At 41.4% G+C, this 20,071-nt stretch overlaps 2 protein-coding genes across 4 annotated transcripts; one reads left to right on the forward strand and one right to left on the reverse strand.

The window, feature by feature from the left end:
* Positions 1 to 6,155: 6,155 nt before the first annotated feature.
* Positions 6,156 to 11,651, forward strand: CCNG1 (cyclin G1). Of its 3 annotated transcripts, none has more exons than XM_075714879.1 (7): positions 6,156 to 6,284; positions 7,036 to 7,299; positions 8,367 to 8,620; positions 9,219 to 9,297; positions 9,380 to 9,478; positions 9,740 to 9,934; positions 10,599 to 11,651. In XM_075714879.1, exons 2-6 carry the CDS (start codon positions 7,036 to 7,038, stop codon positions 9,929 to 9,931), a joined length of 888 nt encoding a protein of 295 aa, XP_075570994.1. In that variant the 5' UTR covers positions 6,156 to 6,284; the 3' UTR covers positions 9,932 to 9,934; positions 10,599 to 11,651. The 3 variants fall into 3 exon arrangements, with proteins under 3 accessions (XP_075570994.1, XP_075570996.1, XP_075570995.1); XM_075714881.1 differs by having other exon boundaries at positions 9,222 to 9,297; XM_075714880.1 differs by lacking the exon at positions 6,156 to 6,284 and adding an exon at positions 6,686 to 6,705.
* A 2,990-nt stretch (positions 11,652 to 14,641) lies between these two features.
* Positions 14,642 to 19,986, reverse strand: NUDCD2 (NudC domain containing 2). The gene is made up of 4 exons (XM_075715466.1): positions 19,798 to 19,986; positions 18,403 to 18,451; positions 16,966 to 17,117; positions 14,642 to 16,017 (listed from the first exon to the last, which is right to left on the reverse strand). The coding sequence occupies exons 1-4, from the start codon at positions 19,984 to 19,986 to the stop codon at positions 15,934 to 15,936; spliced, it is 474 nt and encodes a 157-aa protein (XP_075571581.1). The 3' UTR covers positions 14,642 to 15,933.
* Between the last annotated feature and the right edge of the window lie 85 nt (positions 19,987 to 20,071).

Consider the following 20,071-nt stretch of genomic DNA (forward strand, 5'->3'; position numbering starts at 1 on the left):
TCACAAGAAACTTTTGAAATCATTTAACCTAAGTTTCAGTCAAATCACTCGATGTATCAATGTCAGGGCTAACTGATGCCCCCTCTGATCTCCATGACCTTTCTCCTCCAATGAAGTTTAGACATCTAAGTCCTTTACATTAAGGACAGTGGGAGTTAGATGCATAAAACACCTTTGAGAACCTGGACCTCTGTGAGCTTAAATGAGGCCTTTGAAATTAGAATCCCACAGTTCTTCTGCGCCTATGCTGGACTTTAAATTACAAACAGACTTTCCCTAAAGCAGGTCCAAATGGCTTAGAGACCTGTCTCCTTAGCCTCCCAGACGGTATGCACAAGCACTTGTACTTAAATGCATCCAAGAGATCTTAACACTCTCCTCTGACGTATTTGATGTAATGAGCTTTGGTAAAGGGGTAACACCAGACAAAGCAAATCTCTTACAGGGCTTCACATTTACTTGGAAAGCTTCACATCTTTCCTTTTATTTCCCTTTCCTTCTCATGTGCACTTCCTTACAATTATGTTAATAAACTCAAGACAATTACTACAATAAGGGAACAAGCACATCATAACTACTGACAACTGTCATCAAAACCCTGACTCTCCATGTGTTTGGGTCTGTCTGAATTGTATATGAAACACAATAGAAAGAGTGGGTAGAAACCTTTCTGGTTCTTACAGTAAACTTTTTTTTTACTGAAATCCCAGCAAAAATAGTTTCAAGAAGCTTTATCTTAATTCACCATATGATGTTTTATGACTATAGCATCAAAGTGTGAAAAGCCAGCATTAGCTTCAGCAGTTGTCTTGAGAACAGGGTGATATTAGATGCACAGATGTCTTGCCACAGCAGGGAGAAAAAAAAATAATAGTATTTCCCATTCCCAAGGACTCATACTGCATACACACATTTCTCCAATTAAGACAACCATGTTGCAGTGCTTCCTGGTGTTGTTCAGGCAAGTCAGTATCTGTTTGTAACCCATCACAAAATAATCATATTTCTGCTACAGCAGAAATTCCTTTAACTGATAACAGGTTTATAGTCTCCAAAGGACTTAACTATAGGATGTGTTCTCTGCCTATTAACCATAAACTCTTGATTTTGTCCAGAACAGCTTACAGAAAAGGAAGTCCTATTCATTTCAGCAAATATCCTTACAGAAGCATTTTTACAAATCTTATATAAACGTGTAGGGGGAATTGTGAATGTTACTTAATGTAAGTACAGTAGAAGGATAATGAGACCACTATATACTAAAAAGTACTAAGACTTCCCCGTGAAAACCTACTTTAGATTAAAGCTCTTTTGACTATAATGATACTATTTACAGCAAGACATATAGGATTTTTCCCTTTAATAATACAAGGCATTTCTAGATGAAGTGAAGTGGAAAGGACACAGGATTTTTCTACAGAATCAGACAAAAGTTTTGAGGACCAGTTCATGAAGATGAAAGAGCCAGGGAGCAGCATTGCTCCACCAGGGAAGACTAGCAGAAGCTGAGGACAACCCTGGAAAAGGCAGGGTAGGACCTCACCAACAAAGACACCACCCCACCGCAGAGTGAGCGGAGCCGGTCTGGTGACAGCCACGGACTGCGCTGACAGTCCCATGATTACCAGACAAATGAGAGGTGACAAGGCAAGTCCAAGGTCAATCTGGGAAGCCCAGTCAACAAGTCTGGGCAAGCAGGGGAGCAGGCTGACCACAGTCCTTCCTAGACCACGGCTCTGAGCTTAAGTGAGGCTCCTGGGCAGGGAGTGTGGCTGGAAGACCCAGGTAAGGCTGGGCCAGGTAATTAAGACCTACTGGTGCTCTCTGACTCTGGCAGTAGGGATTAAACAGACCTTTACACAGGCTTATGAAAGACATACAGACATAGATTAGATAGAAAAGAGGTGAAAATGTCACTCCCACAACTATCCACTCTGCTTCTATGGCAGGATCACCACCCGTCCCTGCAGCAGCCCTAGGTCTAGCACACTCCTCAGCTTGGCAGAGCTGTATACGCTGGGATCACCAGGCTGATTCACAAGAAAATTGGATGTTCTTGCCTCAGGAATGACAACCACCGAAGAGGTAGGATAGACAGCTAGAAGAGAAGATGTAACACCTTAAGCTACTCAGTCTTAATCCTCTATCTCGTATCTGCCAGAGCTACTAGGGAACAGCTGCAACATTTAAGTTACTGGTGCCTTTACTGTCGGCTGCCACCCTCTTGAAGAGTCTTCTACCCACACACAGCAGACTGCAGAGCAGATGGAGTATGTGCACTCGCTTCAGCCACTTCAGCTCAAAGTCTGGCACCTCAGAGCAAGCGACTTCTCACAGCTGCTGCCCAAGTGGCTAACAGCAGCCTAGACTCTGCACCAGCGATGTTAACAACATACACTGACCAAGGTGTTTTGGGCTTCCACTTGCTAAGTGTCTAAGCCCTAGGAATGTTTTTAAAATCAAAACCTGCACATTACATTTAATTGACATACATTGGTTTTCCTTAGTATCACTTCAGCCCAGAGTCCTTATTGCAAGAACACAAAATAGGCCAGCGGCTTTGGCTGCTGTCAGTGGCTTCCAACCAGCTCCGTGGCCCACAGCTTTTTAGAGTTCTCAGTCTATTTTTAACAGCAATTTAAGAAATAAAAGCTATTTAAAACAAGCAGCATAAAAAGAAGTATCATTTGCTTCACATGATTATTATGTGCATAGTAATGACAGGAAGACTACTGCAAATGTTTTCCAACTCTTAAAAAAAAAAGAACGCTTCCTTTGCAATATGTAATTTTGAATTTTAATTTAGATAAGTCAGATTATTTACTGGCAACAAAAATATGCCTATTCATGAGATCTGATTTACTATAATCTTTATTTCTGATGTTCTGCATCTGTGAATGCTTGAAGTACTTGAGTTTGCATTCATGGGCAATTATACAGGAATCTCATAGAGTAGCAACAGATTGATTTATAGTTAACAGTTTGTAGCACAGAAAGCCAACTTTTTTTTTTTTCTGCCCCCCAGAAGGGCTGTGGCATGAGATCTGGGATTGATGCTTCCACCCTCATTTTTGACCAAACTACTTTTTCTTGTCTAATAGACATACAAATCAAGGTCATTATAATGAGGGTCAAAACAGTGATTTTTTTTTTTTTTTTTTAAGATGCATTCACTCTACCAATAGCAAAAGTCTGAGGAAGAAAGTTAAAATAGACAGCAAGTGGAAATGTAAAAGTTAGATTCTACGTAAGTGAATGGTGCTTTAGAGGGAAAAGGTAGACACACTATTTGGTCATTCCATCTTCACACCCAAGGTCTCCTTCAAGTTCCCTTACGCTGACTTCCACTAAGCCTTCTAGAAATCCAAGCACTTACTATGCAAAACACATTTTTCTTAAAAATCTCTGCATCTCTAACCATGCTTCTTCCTGGTCTTGCCTCTCTTGTCATTCATTCCAGCCTTCTGAAGTACAAAGATTCTTCTAATAAAACCAACTTTAATTAATTTCCAAAAGTAAGTCATAGAGAAAATGAAACAAACCCATAATAAATCAGTGAGAAGTAGAATGGGAGAAAGTAGTACGAATACAGCTTTTGATGCATATACTGAGTAAATAAGACGATAAAGCTCACTGATGCATGAAACAGTCCCTCTGTTTTACACTCCTTCAAATGAAGGAACGCAACTGGAGAGACTTCCCAGGAAAGGTGCTCCCTCATCTTCCTCTCCTGGTGTGACAGTAGACTAATGAATACTGGTAATGACACTCATTAACACAGAAAAGGGGAGGATATACAAAATGCTTTTAAAATCGAGTTTGGATCACTGTATTTAGAGCAACTCAGGCTAACTGTTGCTTTGGTGAGTCTCACTCTTGGCGAAAACACACATAATGCTCTTGCCAGTATTTAGCCAATGTTTCTAAACAGCAAAAAAAGCACACATATGAACAATTTTTGCTGAAAAAAAAGATCTCTTGCAGCTAATCTTTATTTGCCACACAGTCTGCTTTAAGGTAAAAGTAATTCCACAGCATTACTCCAAGACATATAAAGAGAACAAAAACAACTGCAGTTTTTCATAGCTGTAACGCAAAGACCTACCTCCGAGATCAAATCCATGATGCTGTTCATTTCAAAAAGAAGGGACCAGAATTTATGCACACCAGATCATAGTTCGTTGTTGGGTGGCAACTATATTAGACATACGTCTGGCTGACAAAAGTACCCTGTTCTGAACAATTGCAGTATTATCTATCACATCTGTCAGCTAAACTGTCTCATGTGAGTAGATACATGCCTTTTTTTTTTTTGTCTCACAAATATTATGCTAATTTTACCCCAAAGGGCTTTAAACTCAACTTGTCCTCTACTCTTAGCAGATGTGACAAGCTCTAACATTATAAGTATTAGAAAGAAAACTCTGTACTATAGGGGAGGGTAAAATACTGCCTGGAACAGGTGTTGGCTGTTTGCAATTTGTCACCACTTAAAGTGCAACTCACCCTCCCTCCATTTTTTAAAAAAGGCATAAAGCACTTTAGAAATAATGCTTACAGCAAGTGCGAAATAAACACATTCATAAGCAGAAAACAGACAGAAAAACACTGTCTCAGAGGACATAGGATGACTTCTTTGACTTGTGCGTTCAGTTATAGACTATCAGTAGAGCTACCTAAAAGCGTTGCCAGGAATGCTGCATAAAGGCTAAATAAATCATTCAGCCTTCCTTTCAGGAAGATTTCTGAACAACAGATGAGCTGATAGACTTCACTGAAAAAAAAGCATTCTTCTCAGGATAGTTATCACCAAGGCTGTACTGAAATCTTAGACTTCCTAAGAGAATTTCCAAAAACCATAAAACCCACCTGGATTTGAACTCTTTCAAGCCCTTACGAGATTCAGAGAACTTCTTCTGATCTGCAAGATGCATGTATCTTCAGTATCTATATATTTAGCGGTAAAAAAAGTTTAGGGCTGCATATCACCTCATTAGTCACATATCAACATATATTTTCTTTGAGGAGTCAGAATGTCAAATATAGCGAAGAGGTTTGCCTTCCTACAGGCCTTGCATTACAGAAAATGTCAGTTCACTCCTTCGGAGAATTTTAAGCCCTTCAACCAATTCATAATTATCACAAAATAGCTTGAAAGTTGTAGACTGAAATAGAAATAACACCTCAACAGTTTTAGGAAAGCAAGTACTTAAGCACCTTTAACCCATTTGAAAGACATAGCATCCATTATAGGTCTGCAAAATACCTCCTTCAGCCATTTCTCAGCCTTTATAAGAAACTGGTGTTCACTTTTGATAAAATAACAGATAATGGAACATTTATTAAATAGATGTCTTGGGCCTCGAGCATGCCCTGAAGAGAAGCCCTCTATGGTAAGGAACTCCCTTTACTTGCCTAAAGTCCGTTCAGAAGTGGAATATTTTCTGCTCCTGGAATAGTTTTAAACACTATTTTAAGTGTTTTTCAACAACACCATATCTCTTCCAGATCTTGTAACTTAACTACTTATCCCAAACAAAAAAAAGAAAGTTTATACACAACCTGACCTGATACCTACAACAAACTAGAATTAACTTTCACCGGCAACGCATTCACCTTAACACAACCCTGAGTAACTCCTGTTACTGTCAGGTTTTTTGAGCAGAAAGAATATTGGTTGTTTCACTCAACCAAACATAAACGAGGAAGATGAATGCAGGGATATTTGTAGATCTTCACCTGAATCCCAAAAAAAGCTTGCCAAGTCAGGCTGTTTTAAGCAAGAGGTTGATTGGGTCCTTCTGTTAGTCTTGACCTTCCATGAACACATAAAAACATTTCGGAGGGACTGGAAAGTGTTAAAAAAGGAAAAGAAAATAATCCTTACTCAGGCGGGAGGGAGGGAGGGAGGGAGGCGGCGCTGGGAGGTGGCGGGCAGCGCCGTGCGGGGGCGCCGCCGCCAGAGGCCGCCACCGTGCCGGCCCTGGCGGTCTCCTAGCGACAGCGCTCCGCCCCTTCCCGCCATCCGCGCCCTCTGATTGGCCTGCCTGGAAGCCTATCACCCCCTCAGCCTCGCCCGCCCGGGCCGGTCGGAGCGGAGCCCACGGGCAGTGCGGGACGGGCGGGCTGTCTGCGGGGCGGCGGCGGCTCCATGGCGGTCTCCCGGTGGTCGCTGGTGCCCGAGGAAGCGGGCAGCGCATTAGAGTGACTCCTCGGCGCTGCTGCGGCTCACACCGGTTCGGGGCCCTTCCCGCGAGAGAAGGGAGCGGAGCGACAGGGACAAGGTAAGGGCACGGGGCCGGGCCCCGCCGGCGGCGGATTTGGGCTCCTCTGCGCCGCGCCTGGCCCGTCCGCCCCGCCGCCGGAGCCGGCAGGTCGCCCGCCCGTCGCTGCTGCCCAGCGAAGCGCCCGAGGCGGCGCAGGGCAGGCCCGGGCATGTCCCGGGGAGGCGGCGCCTGCGCGGTGCGCGGCCCCGCTGGGCCCCGCCGCCGCAGCTGGGCCCGGGGTGGCGGGGCGCGGCGGGAGCTCTCTGCGGGGCGCGGGCTGTGGCGGGCACAGCTGCGGGCACGTTTGCGTGGGGTTACCCGGGCTCCGGTGGGCCCGGCTGTGGAGCCCTGTGGCCTGTTGCTGGCACAGCTGTGGTGTCACCCGGTCCCCGAGGTGGGCGGTGTAGCTCTGAGGTTCGAGTTGAAAAATGTTGTTACGGTGAGTAGAAGGGTGAACGCAGCCACCCTAGCTGACAGGCCTGGTCAGGCCCCGCTCGCTCTGTACAGGGGGAGCCTCGCTGCCTGCATACGCTGTGTGACCGGCTGGTCACCGGGCCGAGCGCTGATGCCACCTGTAAGTGCCCGGGTGTATCTGTTACCAGTGTTCCACACGTGTTGCTAATTGGCAAAAGTACTTAGACTCAGAAATAAGTCCTCCACGTATCTACGGAGAAAGGAAAGTTTCTATCTTTGCTTTAGAGACAACTGTAACTTTTCAAGTTTTGCCCTTTCAGCTGTTTGATACGCTTAGATTTTTTTCTCATTACAGATGATTGAAACGCTTGTAACTACTGAAGCTCAGGAACTGCTGTACCAGCTCACAGCCCTGTTGGAACAGGAGTTAAGATGTCAGCCGAAGGCCTCTGGCCTGAGGCTAATCGAATCTGCTCACGATAATGGTCTCCGAATGACTGCAAGACTGCGAGACTTTGAAGTGAAAGATCTCCTCAGCTTAACTCAATTCTTTGGCTTCCATACAGACACGTTTTCACTAGCTGTGAATTTCTTAGATAGATTCTTGTCAAAAATGAAGGTATGGCTTTTTAAAGCATAAGCTCTCAGTCATTAGCTTTGCTCATTGCAACCTTGTTCCTATTATAAGTTAGAACGTCGTGGTTTTAAGATGGCTAAAGCTTAAGCTCCTTCCAGAGACTGATTGCACAAGAGCTAAAAAATAGCTTTCCCTGTTCAGGTTTTAGTATTGTTAAGAAAGCTGTTGCCTCTGGAGAAGAGAAGGAAGAAGGCATCAGTTTCAACTTGAGAATGCTGATAGGCTTGGAAATGCAGGCCATATTAATGGGTTAGATCAACACAGATTGTCTTGCCTATTGTATGTATACAAGAGCACCTTAAATTACTTATTTTACTGCTGTTTCAACCTAGCAGTAAACTCATGTATATCAAGAGGCTTGATCCTGTTCACCACTTAGAATCTGGTAGTGGCATGCGTACCTGGGTTGTTGTTAATTGTCCAACAAGACAGGATTGCCACTATACTATTTGGTCAAGAACAAAAGCTTTTTTTCCTTGTGTGTTAAAAGCAAAATGAGAAGTTAGATGGAGTGGATAGGAAAACGATTATTTGAAAGACTTCTGATTCTAAAATAAGCAGTAAAAATGGGGACTGTAGTGCCTGTGGAATAAAATAAGTGACTTTTTATATATATATGTATGTATATATGAATGTGTGTGTGTATATATATAGAGAAGAGTAAAAAAAGCCAATTTTTTTGTTTTGTGTAAGCCAATACGTACAAATGCTTTAAGTCCTAAAAGTTTCTGATTAGGCTATTATAGAACCTTATTAAGAAACCAGTTTTACCTCAATGAAAATATGTTGTTCTCCAATCTTGCCTTTTAGATGAATGAGGCAGAACTTGTAGTGTGTAACAGTCTTCTCATTTAGTTAAATAAAGATAAGAATATAAGCAGGCAAAAGACTGATTTCTCGATCTTCAAAAAACAGAACAATTCCCCTTACCCCCCATAATTTTTTCCTAAAATACACTGGTGCCTATATGGTTTGGCACTTACATGTTGAAATGGCTGATCAAAGGCTTTGCAACTCTTTGAAAGTAACAGTAATTTACTTTTCTTTAGGTACAGCCTAAACATTTGGGTTGTGTTGGACTCAGCTGCTTCTACTTGGCTGTGAAGGCATCAGAAGAAGAGAGAAATGTTCCCTTAGCCACCGACTTAATTCGAATAAGCCAGTATAGGTTCACTGTTTCTGATATGATGAGAATGGAGAAAATCGTATTGGAGAAGCTGTCTTGGAAAGTCAAAGCTACAACAGCCTTCCAATTTCTACAACTATATCATTCACTCATTCATGAGAATTTAAGCTGTGAAAGGTAAAATATCTAATACTTCTTTTGAATAATACTTATATGATCAGGAAGCCTATATAGAAAAGTAAGCAGGGAAATTACTCAAGTTTAATTGGCCTTTCTATACTTAAAAAACCCACAAACTTTCCCCCTTTATTGGTAAATATCATAAATGTGAATATCTGTAGTTTAATATTTTAATTTTAAATGTTGTTTGCATAAAGTGATCTAAAGAATATTGCCCTCCCAGTCGAAAACCAAACTTGCTCAATAATGATGGTATAATAGATCTCTGTTTATGCTGCCCTCAGTATTACCTCATTGCAAAGATTTTAAAATCTGGCTTAGAAAGAGATTCCTTTTGCTAGTAAACATTAAAATTCCTTGTTCGTAAGCCTATTTTGACAATGCAACTCTCTCCAATGTAACACAAGATTTATTATTTTTGGCATTAGGACTGCCAAAACTGAACACCTGTTTGACTGTAACCCTAGAACTTCTGGGACAAATGAGGCCTTTGTTTAGATAATGAATATTCTCGCTGCTTCTCTGAATTCCCAGGGTGGTGCTGCCTTGATCAAGCTTGCGTTCTTCTACATTCACTTATCTGTTTTTATTATAGGAGAAAATACCTTAATTTTGAGAGACTTGAGACCCAGCTTAAGGCATGTCACTGCAGAATCATGTTTTCTAAAGCCAAGGTAAATGTCTTAAAAGCTCAAAGACAATGAGACTACTGAAACTTAACAAAGCAGTGCTTAAAAATGCTTTCTCTCTCTCCAGCCTTCTGTCTTGGCACTGTCTATTATGGCACTAGAAATAGAAGAACAAAAACTAATGGAGTTGACAGAGGCATTGGAATTCCTGCAGTTACATTCCAAGGTATGTATAGATAAAGTTTCAGGGAAGGAAGGAAGAAAAATGCATGGAAGGGCCTACACAGTGGGGAAGGGGGAGGCCCATGGCATACTGATTTCTTTTGTGGCTTGGTTGTTCGGGGCCGGGGGTGGGGGGGGGTATGGTGTGTGTCCATTTGGCTTGGGATCTTTGGTTTCCTATCTTATGTGAAGAAGCTTGAAAGTACGTGTATGAAATAAGGATTTAATGAGTTACTAACATATGAGATTCTGTCTTGCTATTTAGATAAGCAACAGAGATTTGACCTTCTGGAAGGAACTGGTGTTAAAGTGCCTTACAGAGTATTCCTCGAGCAAGTGTTCCAAACCAAATGTCCAGAAATTAAAATGGATTGTGTCTGGACGTACAGCACGGCAGCTTAAACATAGCTACTACAGAATAACACACCTTCCTACAATTCCAGAGACCAGCTCGTAATAGGTAACTCCTTGTGAAATCAACTTCTGATAATGTAGAAGTAATTAGCTGTTAATTACCTCAAAGGTTCTTGTTCCATATAGGTAACCTTTGGAAGACATGTAACATAAACGTAGTAGGCCTGTCATAGAGGCTGGTCTGTTCTCCTGTTCATGCTTGAGCCAGTGCTGTACCTAAAGAAGTGGCAACCTAATATATGAACGTTGGAGAAAGAACTGATCCTCTGGTGTGCTGTGGGAGCAGAAATGTGTTCTACAGACATTGGGACCTCATTCAAACTAAAATGTGGAGTAAAACTGGTAAAAAGGCAGAGGAAAAAACTTGGCTTGCTCCTATCCTAAGAAGAATCAGCTAAGAAGAAACAGTTGCCTATTAGAAGGAGTTTCTTGTAATCATTTGCTTAAATCACTTAAAAGGAAGACAGTTTTATAGAGTTCTACTTGTGTAACTGTCTGTTTAGTAAAGTCTAAAAACTGTAATTCAGTTATATTACTGGTTTTTTTACTCTGTAGAAATTGTGAACTACTTCCTTGTCTAGATTTTAATTCCAAAGGCTACATATTTTCTGTAGCAGCTGTCTTGCCGTTGTCTTGCTATATTGAGTCTGATGCTTTGTTTGGCTCTTACAGAAAGCCCTTCAGTTGACTGGTATTTTTTTTTTTTACAGGAGTGCAATAAAATGCAGAGAGAACCATCCTGTGACCTTGTCGACAGACACATGAATATTTGAGAAACAAAGTCTGAAACATGATATTAATAATGAAGAACTCAACTCATGGAAAGAATATGTAACATTTCAGACTGAAGATCCTTCGAGCAAATACGTTCTTTTCGTGATGATTACAACAATATTCAGTATCAATTTTCAGTCTTATTTGTTAGACTGTTTACTGTTCAGTGAAATACCGCAGTACTGATAAAAGGAATTTTAACACCATATAGTTTGTAGAGCAGCTTGTATAGTCTAACCTTGGTTTACTAAACTGCAGGTGCTGAATTACATATTTAATTTTAAAAATCTGGTTCACTTCCCAAAGGTTATGTGATGCTAGGAAAACATCATGTGCATTAGCATGGTGCCGCAGTGTCTCTGTCAAACAAGGCTAATCCTGCTCAATATTGATGACAATAGCAAATGCCTGTCAGTCCACCTGACATGCTGTTTGGGTAGTGTCATGTGTCCACATGTTCCTGCTGGGCAGGGCCCTGGTCTTCTACCGTAGACACACATTAAAAACTAGGCTATGAGATACCCACTGAACATGTCAAGTAGCTAGAGCAGGAGAAAAGAGAAACCTTATTTCATTGCCTTGTAAAAGGTAGTCATCAATACAGCATCAGCAACTTCAGTATTTTGTAAGAGGCGTAGTTTACTGAGATTATGAATTATTTCATAGAGTGTAACAACTTCATGATACCTAATGAAGGCTGAGGGAAAGTACTGGGTCACCTTCCTGAAATCTGACATCAGTTTTCCAAAGTTTTACTGTACAAGAGGTAAATGCTGAGGCTACACAGGTGCATTTTTACAGGCACAGTAGGAGCAGGGCTAATGCCCCATCTTAGCTTGTATGTAGGAGCAATCTAGTTGAAAAAACACTGAAGATTGCTTCAACTCTGATCTCTCTAAGGGTAAGCTTCATAAAATACAACTGTTTTTTCTGAAGACTGGATCAGTACTTGAGGCATATCATGCTTCTGGTGCTAACGAGGAAGTGAATAATAATGTATTGTATGTAAGATGAATAGAGGTGTTGGGGGAATGTTGCTAATGACCTCTTGAATTCTGTGTCACTGTGGAGCAGAGGCTGTTAGCAATAGGCTGTTAATAGCTAATTGATTGCCATATGAACTGACTTAGTGGAGAAGGAGAGATCAGAATATTCTAAATATTGTGCGGGCTTAGATGTTAGCCAGTCAACCCTTTCCCCTTTATGGTAGTAGCTGAGGGGGAAGCTACTCTTTGCATATCTCAAACTAGTTACACTTTTCACAGAAGACTTCATACCAAAGCTCTATACTGGACAAATCAAGCCTTCTCATGAACTCATGGGAGCGATAGCACTGGCAGATGCAAAACCCAATTACATGTTAGGCTGTGCAATCTTTGCATTGTGCTGGCCTCTGAAAAGCAAGTGATGCGGACAAAGTTGTGGTCAGCCTAATGCGAGAGATGGAGAAGATGCAATGTGCAATTCTAAATGTCATGTCTCAATATTAAGATATATACCTTTCAATTAAACATTGAAATGTGCTTAACTGAATAACTTTTTTCCTGTTTGTTATCAAACATAGAATCATAGAAAAAAGACCTTTAAGATCATCCAGTCCAACCATTAACCTACACTACCAAGTCCACACTAAACCAATCAAGGGTAGACTAGACTAAACCATGTCCCGAAGTGCCACATCTACCCATTTTTTGAACACTTCCAGGGATGGTGACTCTACCACCTCTCTGGGCAGCCTGTTCCAATGCTTGACTACCCTTTCTCTGAAGAAATTTTTCCTAATATCCAATCTAAACCTCCCCTGGCGCAGCTTGAGCCCATTTCCTCTTGTCCTATCGCTAACTACATGGGAGAAGAGACCAACACCCACCTCACTACAACCTCCTTTCAGGTAGTTGTAGAGAGCGATAAGGTCTCCCCTCAGCCTCCTCTCCTCCAGGCTAAACAACCCCAGTTCCCTCAGCCGCTCCCCATAAGGCCTGTGCTCCAGACCCTTCACCAGCCTTGTTGCCCTTCTCTGGACACGCTCCAGCACCTCAATGTCCTTCTTGTAGTGAGGGGCCCAAAACTGGACACAGTATTCCAGGTGCAGCCCCACCAGCGCCGAGTACAGGGGGACAATCACCTCCCTGCTCCTGCTGGCCACACTATTCCTGATACAAGCCAGGATGCTGTTGGCCTTCTTGGCCACCTGGGCACACTGCTGGCTCATGTTCAGCTGGCTGTCAACCAGCACCCCCAGGTCCTTTTTGGCCAGGCAGCTTTCCAGCCACTCTTCCCCAAGCCTGTAGCATTACATGGGGTTGTTGTGACCCAAGTGCAGGACCCAGCACTTGGCCTTGTTAAACCTCATACAGTTGGCCTTGGCCCATCAGTCCAGCCTGTCCAGGTCCCTCTGCAGGGCCATCCTACCCTCCAGCAGATCGACACTCCCACCCAGTTTGGTGTCGTCTGCAAACTTACTGAGGGTGCACTCAATCCCCTCATCCAGATCATTGATAAAGATATTAAACAAGGCTGGCCCCAAAACAGAGCCCTGGGGAACACCGCTTGTGACCAGCCGCCATGAGCGGTGTTTCCTACATCTTAGTAGGAAGTGTATGAAGTGACTTATATCTGAACAGTACCTGGAAAACTTCCAGACAGGAGGTAAGAGATTATGGAGACTTTTTTTTTTTAAAGAGGGTGAGGCTGCACGGGAAAGGCTGGAGAACCAACAGGAAAAACTCAAAAGTTCTTGATTAAAATTATTTCAACTTGGCCTGCGATTACTCTAAATCCTTTGAGATGTGAAAGCATCAAGATTGAAAAGACTGACTTAAGTAGCTTAGACTGTTCAAATTTGACTTCAACCCTCTTCCATTATTTATCTAATAATACATACCATGTTTCTATACATTGCAGTAAATACATGAACGGTGCTTGCTTAAGAGAATCCAGCACTCAGATTTCTAATCCTGAGATTTGAGTTTTTGCACTGATCTGAGCATCCCAGTTTGACCAGGTGTGGGTTTAGCTGTACATTTCCATGCCTGACTCGGAGCAGCTATGGTCCTTTTGATAGAGAGCAATGCTGTGACATTACTCTGTGCTGATCTTGAACCAGATGCATGAAAAAATGCCAGTAGACTGTCCTCCGCCCATTTACATAGCAGAGTAGCACTCTGAATAAGGGCACAGGATTGTTTCCTATAGAGTGGGTTGCTCTGGATACTGTATTACATACCCAAATTTATGCATCTGTCAAATACCTGTTACTGTTTGTCTAAGAAACAAGGGATTGAATCCCAGTGACACTGCTGTGAGATGGAATACAACCACCATTTGTTAAAGTATAGACTGAGAACTGAGTAGATACTGATTAAGGAAAGTCAATATCTTTTTATTTTCATCTAGATTTTTCCAAAATTGGTCTGTAACCTACAGCAGATGACAGAAGTAGCTAACCAAGTAGTTCAAACCTTTCCTCAAAATAATTCAGAGCCGTGATGCCTGAATACATACTTCACAGTTGCCCTCTTCCCTTGGCATCAGCCTTGGACTTAGCTGTAGGATGACTCTCATGCTACTTCATGAAGCAGAAAGTATGGGAATAAAGTTTAGCTTTGAAAGTGCATATAGTAAATGTAAGTTCATGCACTGAATTGTCAGATGCCATTCTAAATTTCTGCTATAAGCAAAAGATGTACACAACTGTCCTGTGCAAACCAACTGCTGTAGCAAAAAAATACTATTTCACTGGGTAGTACTTCACTGTTTTGATGCAACATTAACTGTTTTCTATCTTCCCTCTGTCTTCAGTTACTTTTGCAGTAGTCTCATTCATTTCTGAACTATACCATCCACCTTCTATACTAGGATCATGGTAAAGATACAAAACTTCACAGCCATAAATCAGCATTTGATACCACACTACCTTCCTTTGTATAGTAAGGCAAGTTCTCTAAAACCCAAGCACAGTGCCTGGCCTTACTTTACATTCTGTAAAGATGACATGGGTAGAAGGAGCACACTCAATTATTTCAGGAGTATTAATGCCTGCTTGCTTGTACAACAAGAAACAACTGGATATATTAAAACGAAAGCATTCTTCCTCAACTATTGCTTTAATTTTTGCCATATGCCAACTGAAATAACGATGCAATTTTAGAAATAAGGCTCAGCAGTATGATGGACAGCTGCTGGCAATTTATCTCCAGTGAGACTTCTGCTTAGGACTGAAGGATAGGCAGTAGTTTCAGAGTTCGGAAAGTATAGGATTTGGCAACCATGTTTTCTTCCTCTGTTAGTCTGTCTGATACAGCATTCATCCTGTAAAATCCTGTGGTTGGAGTGCTTCTCAGCTATATCCTTAACAATGAGTAGAAAATTCCTGATACATAATTGGCACATACAAAATATTATATCAAGCAATAGCTGAGTTTAAAATGTGGCTATTGAATTCATCTACAAAAATCTAGAGCTTCTTAGATATGCTATCAACAACTTGTGCTATATGTCGGTAATGAATAGATGCAAGATACCATTTCCTACTTAAGGACTTCCTATTCCTTTCAAAAGTCATTATATTCTCTTACTTTCAAAATCTTAAATATTTATACTGAAAGGCTGTATTACATTAACACATAAAATTATTTATATCCAGATTTTCACCTGACCTTTCAGTTTTCTAGCATCGCTTACCTGGTAGCAAGTATTAATCACTAGTGCTATATTTGACAGCACAGTGGATTGTAAAAGCTTATTTGAGGCAAGATGCAGTAGTTTATTTAAACCACTGGTTTAGAATGACATTTGTGAGTTCTCAGAGGGCTGCTACAGAGGGAAAGTGTAACTGTGGCCATCGTAATATCCTTCCTATTGCAAGTTAAGATATTTAGTATCTTGCTTATAAGGTCTATTCTTCAATGGTGAATAAGATATTCTTGCATGAAGACAAGTGGTATATTTATAACTGACTAGTTTACTATGGTGTTTCTAAAAAAAAAACCCCAAAACCACCACAAAAGCCAAATCCAACATTCTGCTTAAAGACGTTACTTTTTTGCATACACCCTTCTCTGTAGGTTGTCCCTTAGTATTAGAAAGTTATCGCAGCTTATAAATCAGCTGGTAACACTTTGTTCTACTGGAAGAGATCTTCTTTCTCTTCACTGAAATAATTCTTGACAACAGTCCGTTGAAGAGATCACTGAAGTCTTCACCAGTGACACGATTCCAATTTTTAAGTGTAGTGTGTAATGCCTTTCAAGGAACACAGATAAAAAATGTTTACTTTTCAAGACAAGAAAAGTCTGGTCCTCCTTTGCTGTAATTTCCAGAAATTTCTGCCCCACTGAAGTCAAATCCAGGGTTCTGATGGAGGTAAGAGAAAAGTTTAACAGATAGATTATTCTTAAAAATGTTTTTAAAAAACAAACAAACAACAAACAAAAAGCACAAAACTGTTTCTGTTAGTATTCTGCCATTCTAACAAGGACATGTAATGATCAACTTGTCATCCATTTGTCATGGCACTGAAATTCTTGGAAAATACATCAACAGATAAACCTTAAATTGTCATAGTTTGGTTGCCGACTGCTGAAATGACTTTGTAATGCTGTTCTCAATTTGGCAAACAGTTAGGTCTCCCAGTAGAGAAATAATAAGGAAAGTTTAAGAAAAATTTCTGGCTTCTGGTGTCCCTTGAAATTACTATTTGAAAATACAAGTACCTGCCATGCTGAATAACAAGTTTCATAAAAATTATGTTCTTTGTTGCAGTATGTAGTGTGCTGATTCAGCTGTTAAATAATAAGTTGTAATTCTACAATTCTGCAGACTTGCATAGGAATAGTTGCGTGCTAAAGGTGTACCAAAACAATTTAAGCAATTTTAGTAAAAGGGCAAGGAAAATATTTTCCAGCTAACTATTCTGTATCATCTGATGTTATAAACAAACATATTCAACAGAGCTTGGTGTTAGAAGTTTGTTGAAATATGGCTATGTCATAGTTCTAGATAATAACAGAAATTGTGTGTAGCCTAAATTAAGTAGAAAGTTATATTATGCAACAAACCCTAAAATAGCAATACCTGCCCCCCAAACTCATCTTAACTTTTCACAAAACCTTCAGACAGACTACAGACAGCATAACCTCTTGAAAGTATACTGATAAAGCCTCGTGAGCGTTCTATATATATTGAACTACAGTACATGCTTCCATGGCACTGGACAGCAGGACAATTTTGCTTAGCTTTCACAGCCATAACCTCTGTGTGCAAACACAAAGTATAAGGAGTAACTGTGGTCCTTTAACTTGCCTCTCTTTGGAATCGCTCCAGTGTAAGTTTCCTTTGCATCTGGTCCTGTACCCAAGGATCAGCAGCATATTCATTTTCTAACAGAGATGTCCAACAATTTCCAGCATCTCGATTTGTCTTCATCAGAACAATTCGTATCAGCTTCCTGTCTTCTGTTGAATGAAAACAGACACATAAAACAACCATTAAACTCAGTTCTAGGTGCTAGACTTTTCTGTTGTTTTGGTGAATTCACCATTAACAAGCACAGGATTTTTTTGGTGAAGTAATTTAAATTCTTAATGCCAGTGCAACAGGGTTATTGATAAATAAATAAACATTTACAAGAAACAGAAAGGCTGAAGCAAAGATAGCCTATACAGCCACCTATCCCCTTTCTGGCCTGTAAAACGCTGAAGCTGTTTTAAAGGATTAAAACACAGTTCATAGGTACTTCTGTTGCAAGCATAAACTAACCTTTCAGAGAGGTTCACAACAGAGAAAAGATTGAATCTATTAATATATACAGCTCAGCTAAGGCAATAATGAAGAATTTGAGGTCAGGCTTTACAGAGACTTATTACCAATATAAGCCAGAACTAAGTTTTAGCAACATATGGAGGTATAATCAATTTATTTAAACACAGACAGTATACCTGTAGACAATACATTGAAAGTACATTTCAAAGTTAACATGTAGGATGTTTACTTAATTGAATAAATACAGCATTATAAAGTGTATTTTGAAGATTATTTGCATACTGGAAAAGAGTAGGCTTCACTTTACAATGTTTGTTTACACTTCTAGTTTTCATGTTTAAGTTACTAAATTATTAATCAGTATTTAGAATAAATACTGAATGGAAAACAAAATGCATCATAGGAAAACATTAAGTGAGAGGCACAGTCCAGAAACATGATTGCCAAAACCCAAAATATTCTGAACACTTTACAATATTTACAATGTAACAATCAGAGAAGTTTTTTTTGTTCATCATCTGCAGGTACCTTAGTGTGCTTTTTGATTCTCTTAGACTGTAGCTTTTGTCACCCATCCCAAAAATATAATGCACATAATGTCACTTATCCCAAAAATATAAGGCATAAGCAAAGGAGAAAAAACAAGAAAAGTAATTATTATGGAGAGGTGCAGGCCATATAACTGTACCACAATTGTCTAGCTTTAATGAGGGTTTACAAAAAACTTCTCACTATATGGAATTGTTTGTAATCCATTGACTACTGCCTTCCAAGATACGGCATTTCTCCATTAACCTTAATCTCTAAGACTTTTGTACGACCACAGTTCCTTAGTCTGACAATAATGATTGTCTTTTTTACAAAGTTATGTACAAGTAATCTTCCCATTAAAAAAAAAAGGAGGTAAACTCTTCTGCAGCACATTTTGAGAAGTTCTACTGCCCTCATAATGTCATTTCAGATGTAAGTTATTATTACCCAACGTCCATGTTCCTTCATCAGTTATTGTAGAGTCAAAAAGTTTACCCTGCAACAGACAAGTACAATATTACAAAACAGGAAAACCCATTCAGTATCCAGTTCATACTGAATTGTGAAGTTTTACTCCCAACTTACTTTCTTGTTTCCTACTGAAAATTAATAGGATGATCTGGCCCTATAAGTATAGACTTGCACATAGACAATCAAAGAATTGTTTTCTGTTACACAACTTTTTTTTTTTTTAATGAGGCATTTAATACAGTAAAAATACCTGTCACAGTTTCAGTATCTCAATTCATTGAAAGGGCTTGCATTTCTCAGCCAGCAGTCCGTTTTTAATAGACTTGCCATGCAAATGCCAGTGTTTCTGCCACGGGTAACGTACAGCTATGGTGCAATATATATACATTATGCTACGAAGAATTGTTCGCTACCAGTGTGAAAGCAAATCTGCTTTTGATCTGGTTTGGTTTTGCTTTCAGCAGCGACGGAAGCGACGCACTTAAACACTGCCTGTCCTGGTTTCGGCTGGGATAGAGTTAATTTTCTTCCTAGTAGCAGGCATAGTGCTGTGTTTTGGATTTAGGAGAAGAATGTTGAGAACACACTGATGTTTTTAGTTGTTGCTGAGTACTGCTTATGCTAGTCAAGGACTTTTCAGCTTCCCATGCTCTGCCAGTCACACAAGAAGCTGGGAGGGGACACAGCCAGAATAGTTGATCCAAACTGCCCAAAGGGCTATTCCATACCATGTCACATCATGCTCAGTATATAAACTGGGGGGGGTTGGCCGGGGAGCAGCGATCGCTGCTCGGGAACTGTCTGGGTATCGGTCGGCGGGTGGTGAGCAATTGCATTGTGCATCACTTGCTTTGTATATTATTATTACTATTATTATTATATTGTTATTATTATTATTTTATTTTATTTCAATTATTAAACTGTTCTTATCTCAACCCAGGAGTGTTTCTCACTCTCACTCCTCCGATTCTCTCCCCCATCCCACCGGGGCAGGGGCAGTGAGCGAGCGGCTGCGTGGTGCTGAGCTGCCGGCTGGGGCTAAACCACGACACTACTCAAAAATCACTACAAAAAAAGACTGCAAATCCACGTGAATTTGTCGTCTTTATTTTTCCTGTCGTCTTTAAAACTGTTTCGAATGAGTTGCACTTTCAATTTAGCAGAATCTCGGTATTTAAAGAAGAAAACCAAAGCCAAGCGCAACAGGGCAGAGGGGTATTTTAAGCCCCTCGGGAGGCAGCGGAGCTCCCCGCAGGCACCGGCGCCCCGCCGCCCCCCGCGCCCGGCGCTGCTCGCCGTCCCCTGGCTCCCACCGCGCCGCCCGCTGCCCCCCGCCCCCGGGCCGCGCCCCCGCGCCGCGGCGGCCGCTACCTGCAGCACCTCCTGGCCCCGCACGGAGAGCGCGATGTGCCGGCTCGCCAGGCTGCAGCGCACGTCCTTAGCCCGGGTGCCCGGCGGCACCTGCACCTCGATGAACACCTCCTCCAAGGTCTGGTACCAGCGGCCCCAGGGCGTCCCGCAGGGCACCACCCCGCTCCGCTCCTCGAAAGGAGCCGACATGGGCGACGGCGGCCCCGCACCGCACCGACCCAGCGGCTCCCGCCGCGCCCCGGCCGCCCGTCAGCCGTCAGCCGTCAGCCGCCCG

The sequence above is a fragment of the Pelecanus crispus genome, chromosome 8 (assembly GCF_030463565.1).
Source record: "Pelecanus crispus isolate bPelCri1 chromosome 8, bPelCri1.pri, whole genome shotgun sequence".
In the NCBI taxonomy this organism is placed as follows: domain Eukaryota; kingdom Metazoa; phylum Chordata; class Aves; order Pelecaniformes; family Pelecanidae; genus Pelecanus; species Pelecanus crispus.

Excerpts from the sequence above, each read along its gene's own strand:
- CCNG1 (XM_075714879.1), top strand. The coding sequence starts at position 7,036 with ATGATTGAAACGCTTGTAACTACTGAAGCTCAGGAACTGCTGTACCAG. Across the intron at positions 8,621-9,218 it reads GAGAATTTAAGCTGTGAAAG|GAGAAAATACCTTAATTTTG; the intron begins GTAAAATATCTA and ends TTTTTATTATAG. Across the intron at positions 9,298-9,379 it reads TCATGTTTTCTAAAGCCAAG|CCTTCTGTCTTGGCACTGTC; the intron begins GTAAATGTCTTA and ends CTCTCTCTCCAG.
- NUDCD2 (XM_075715466.1), bottom strand. The coding sequence starts at position 19,986 with ATGTCGGCTCCTTTCGAGGAGCGGAGCGGGGTGGTGCCCTGCGGGACG. Across the intron at positions 17,118-18,402 it reads TGAAGGAACATGGACGTTGG|AAGACAGGAAGCTGATACGA; the intron begins GTAATAATAACT and ends TTCATTCAACAG. Across the intron at positions 16,018-16,965 it reads TGGAGCGATTCCAAAGAGAG|AACCCTGGATTTGACTTCAG; the intron begins GCAAGTTAAAGG and ends TACCTCCATCAG.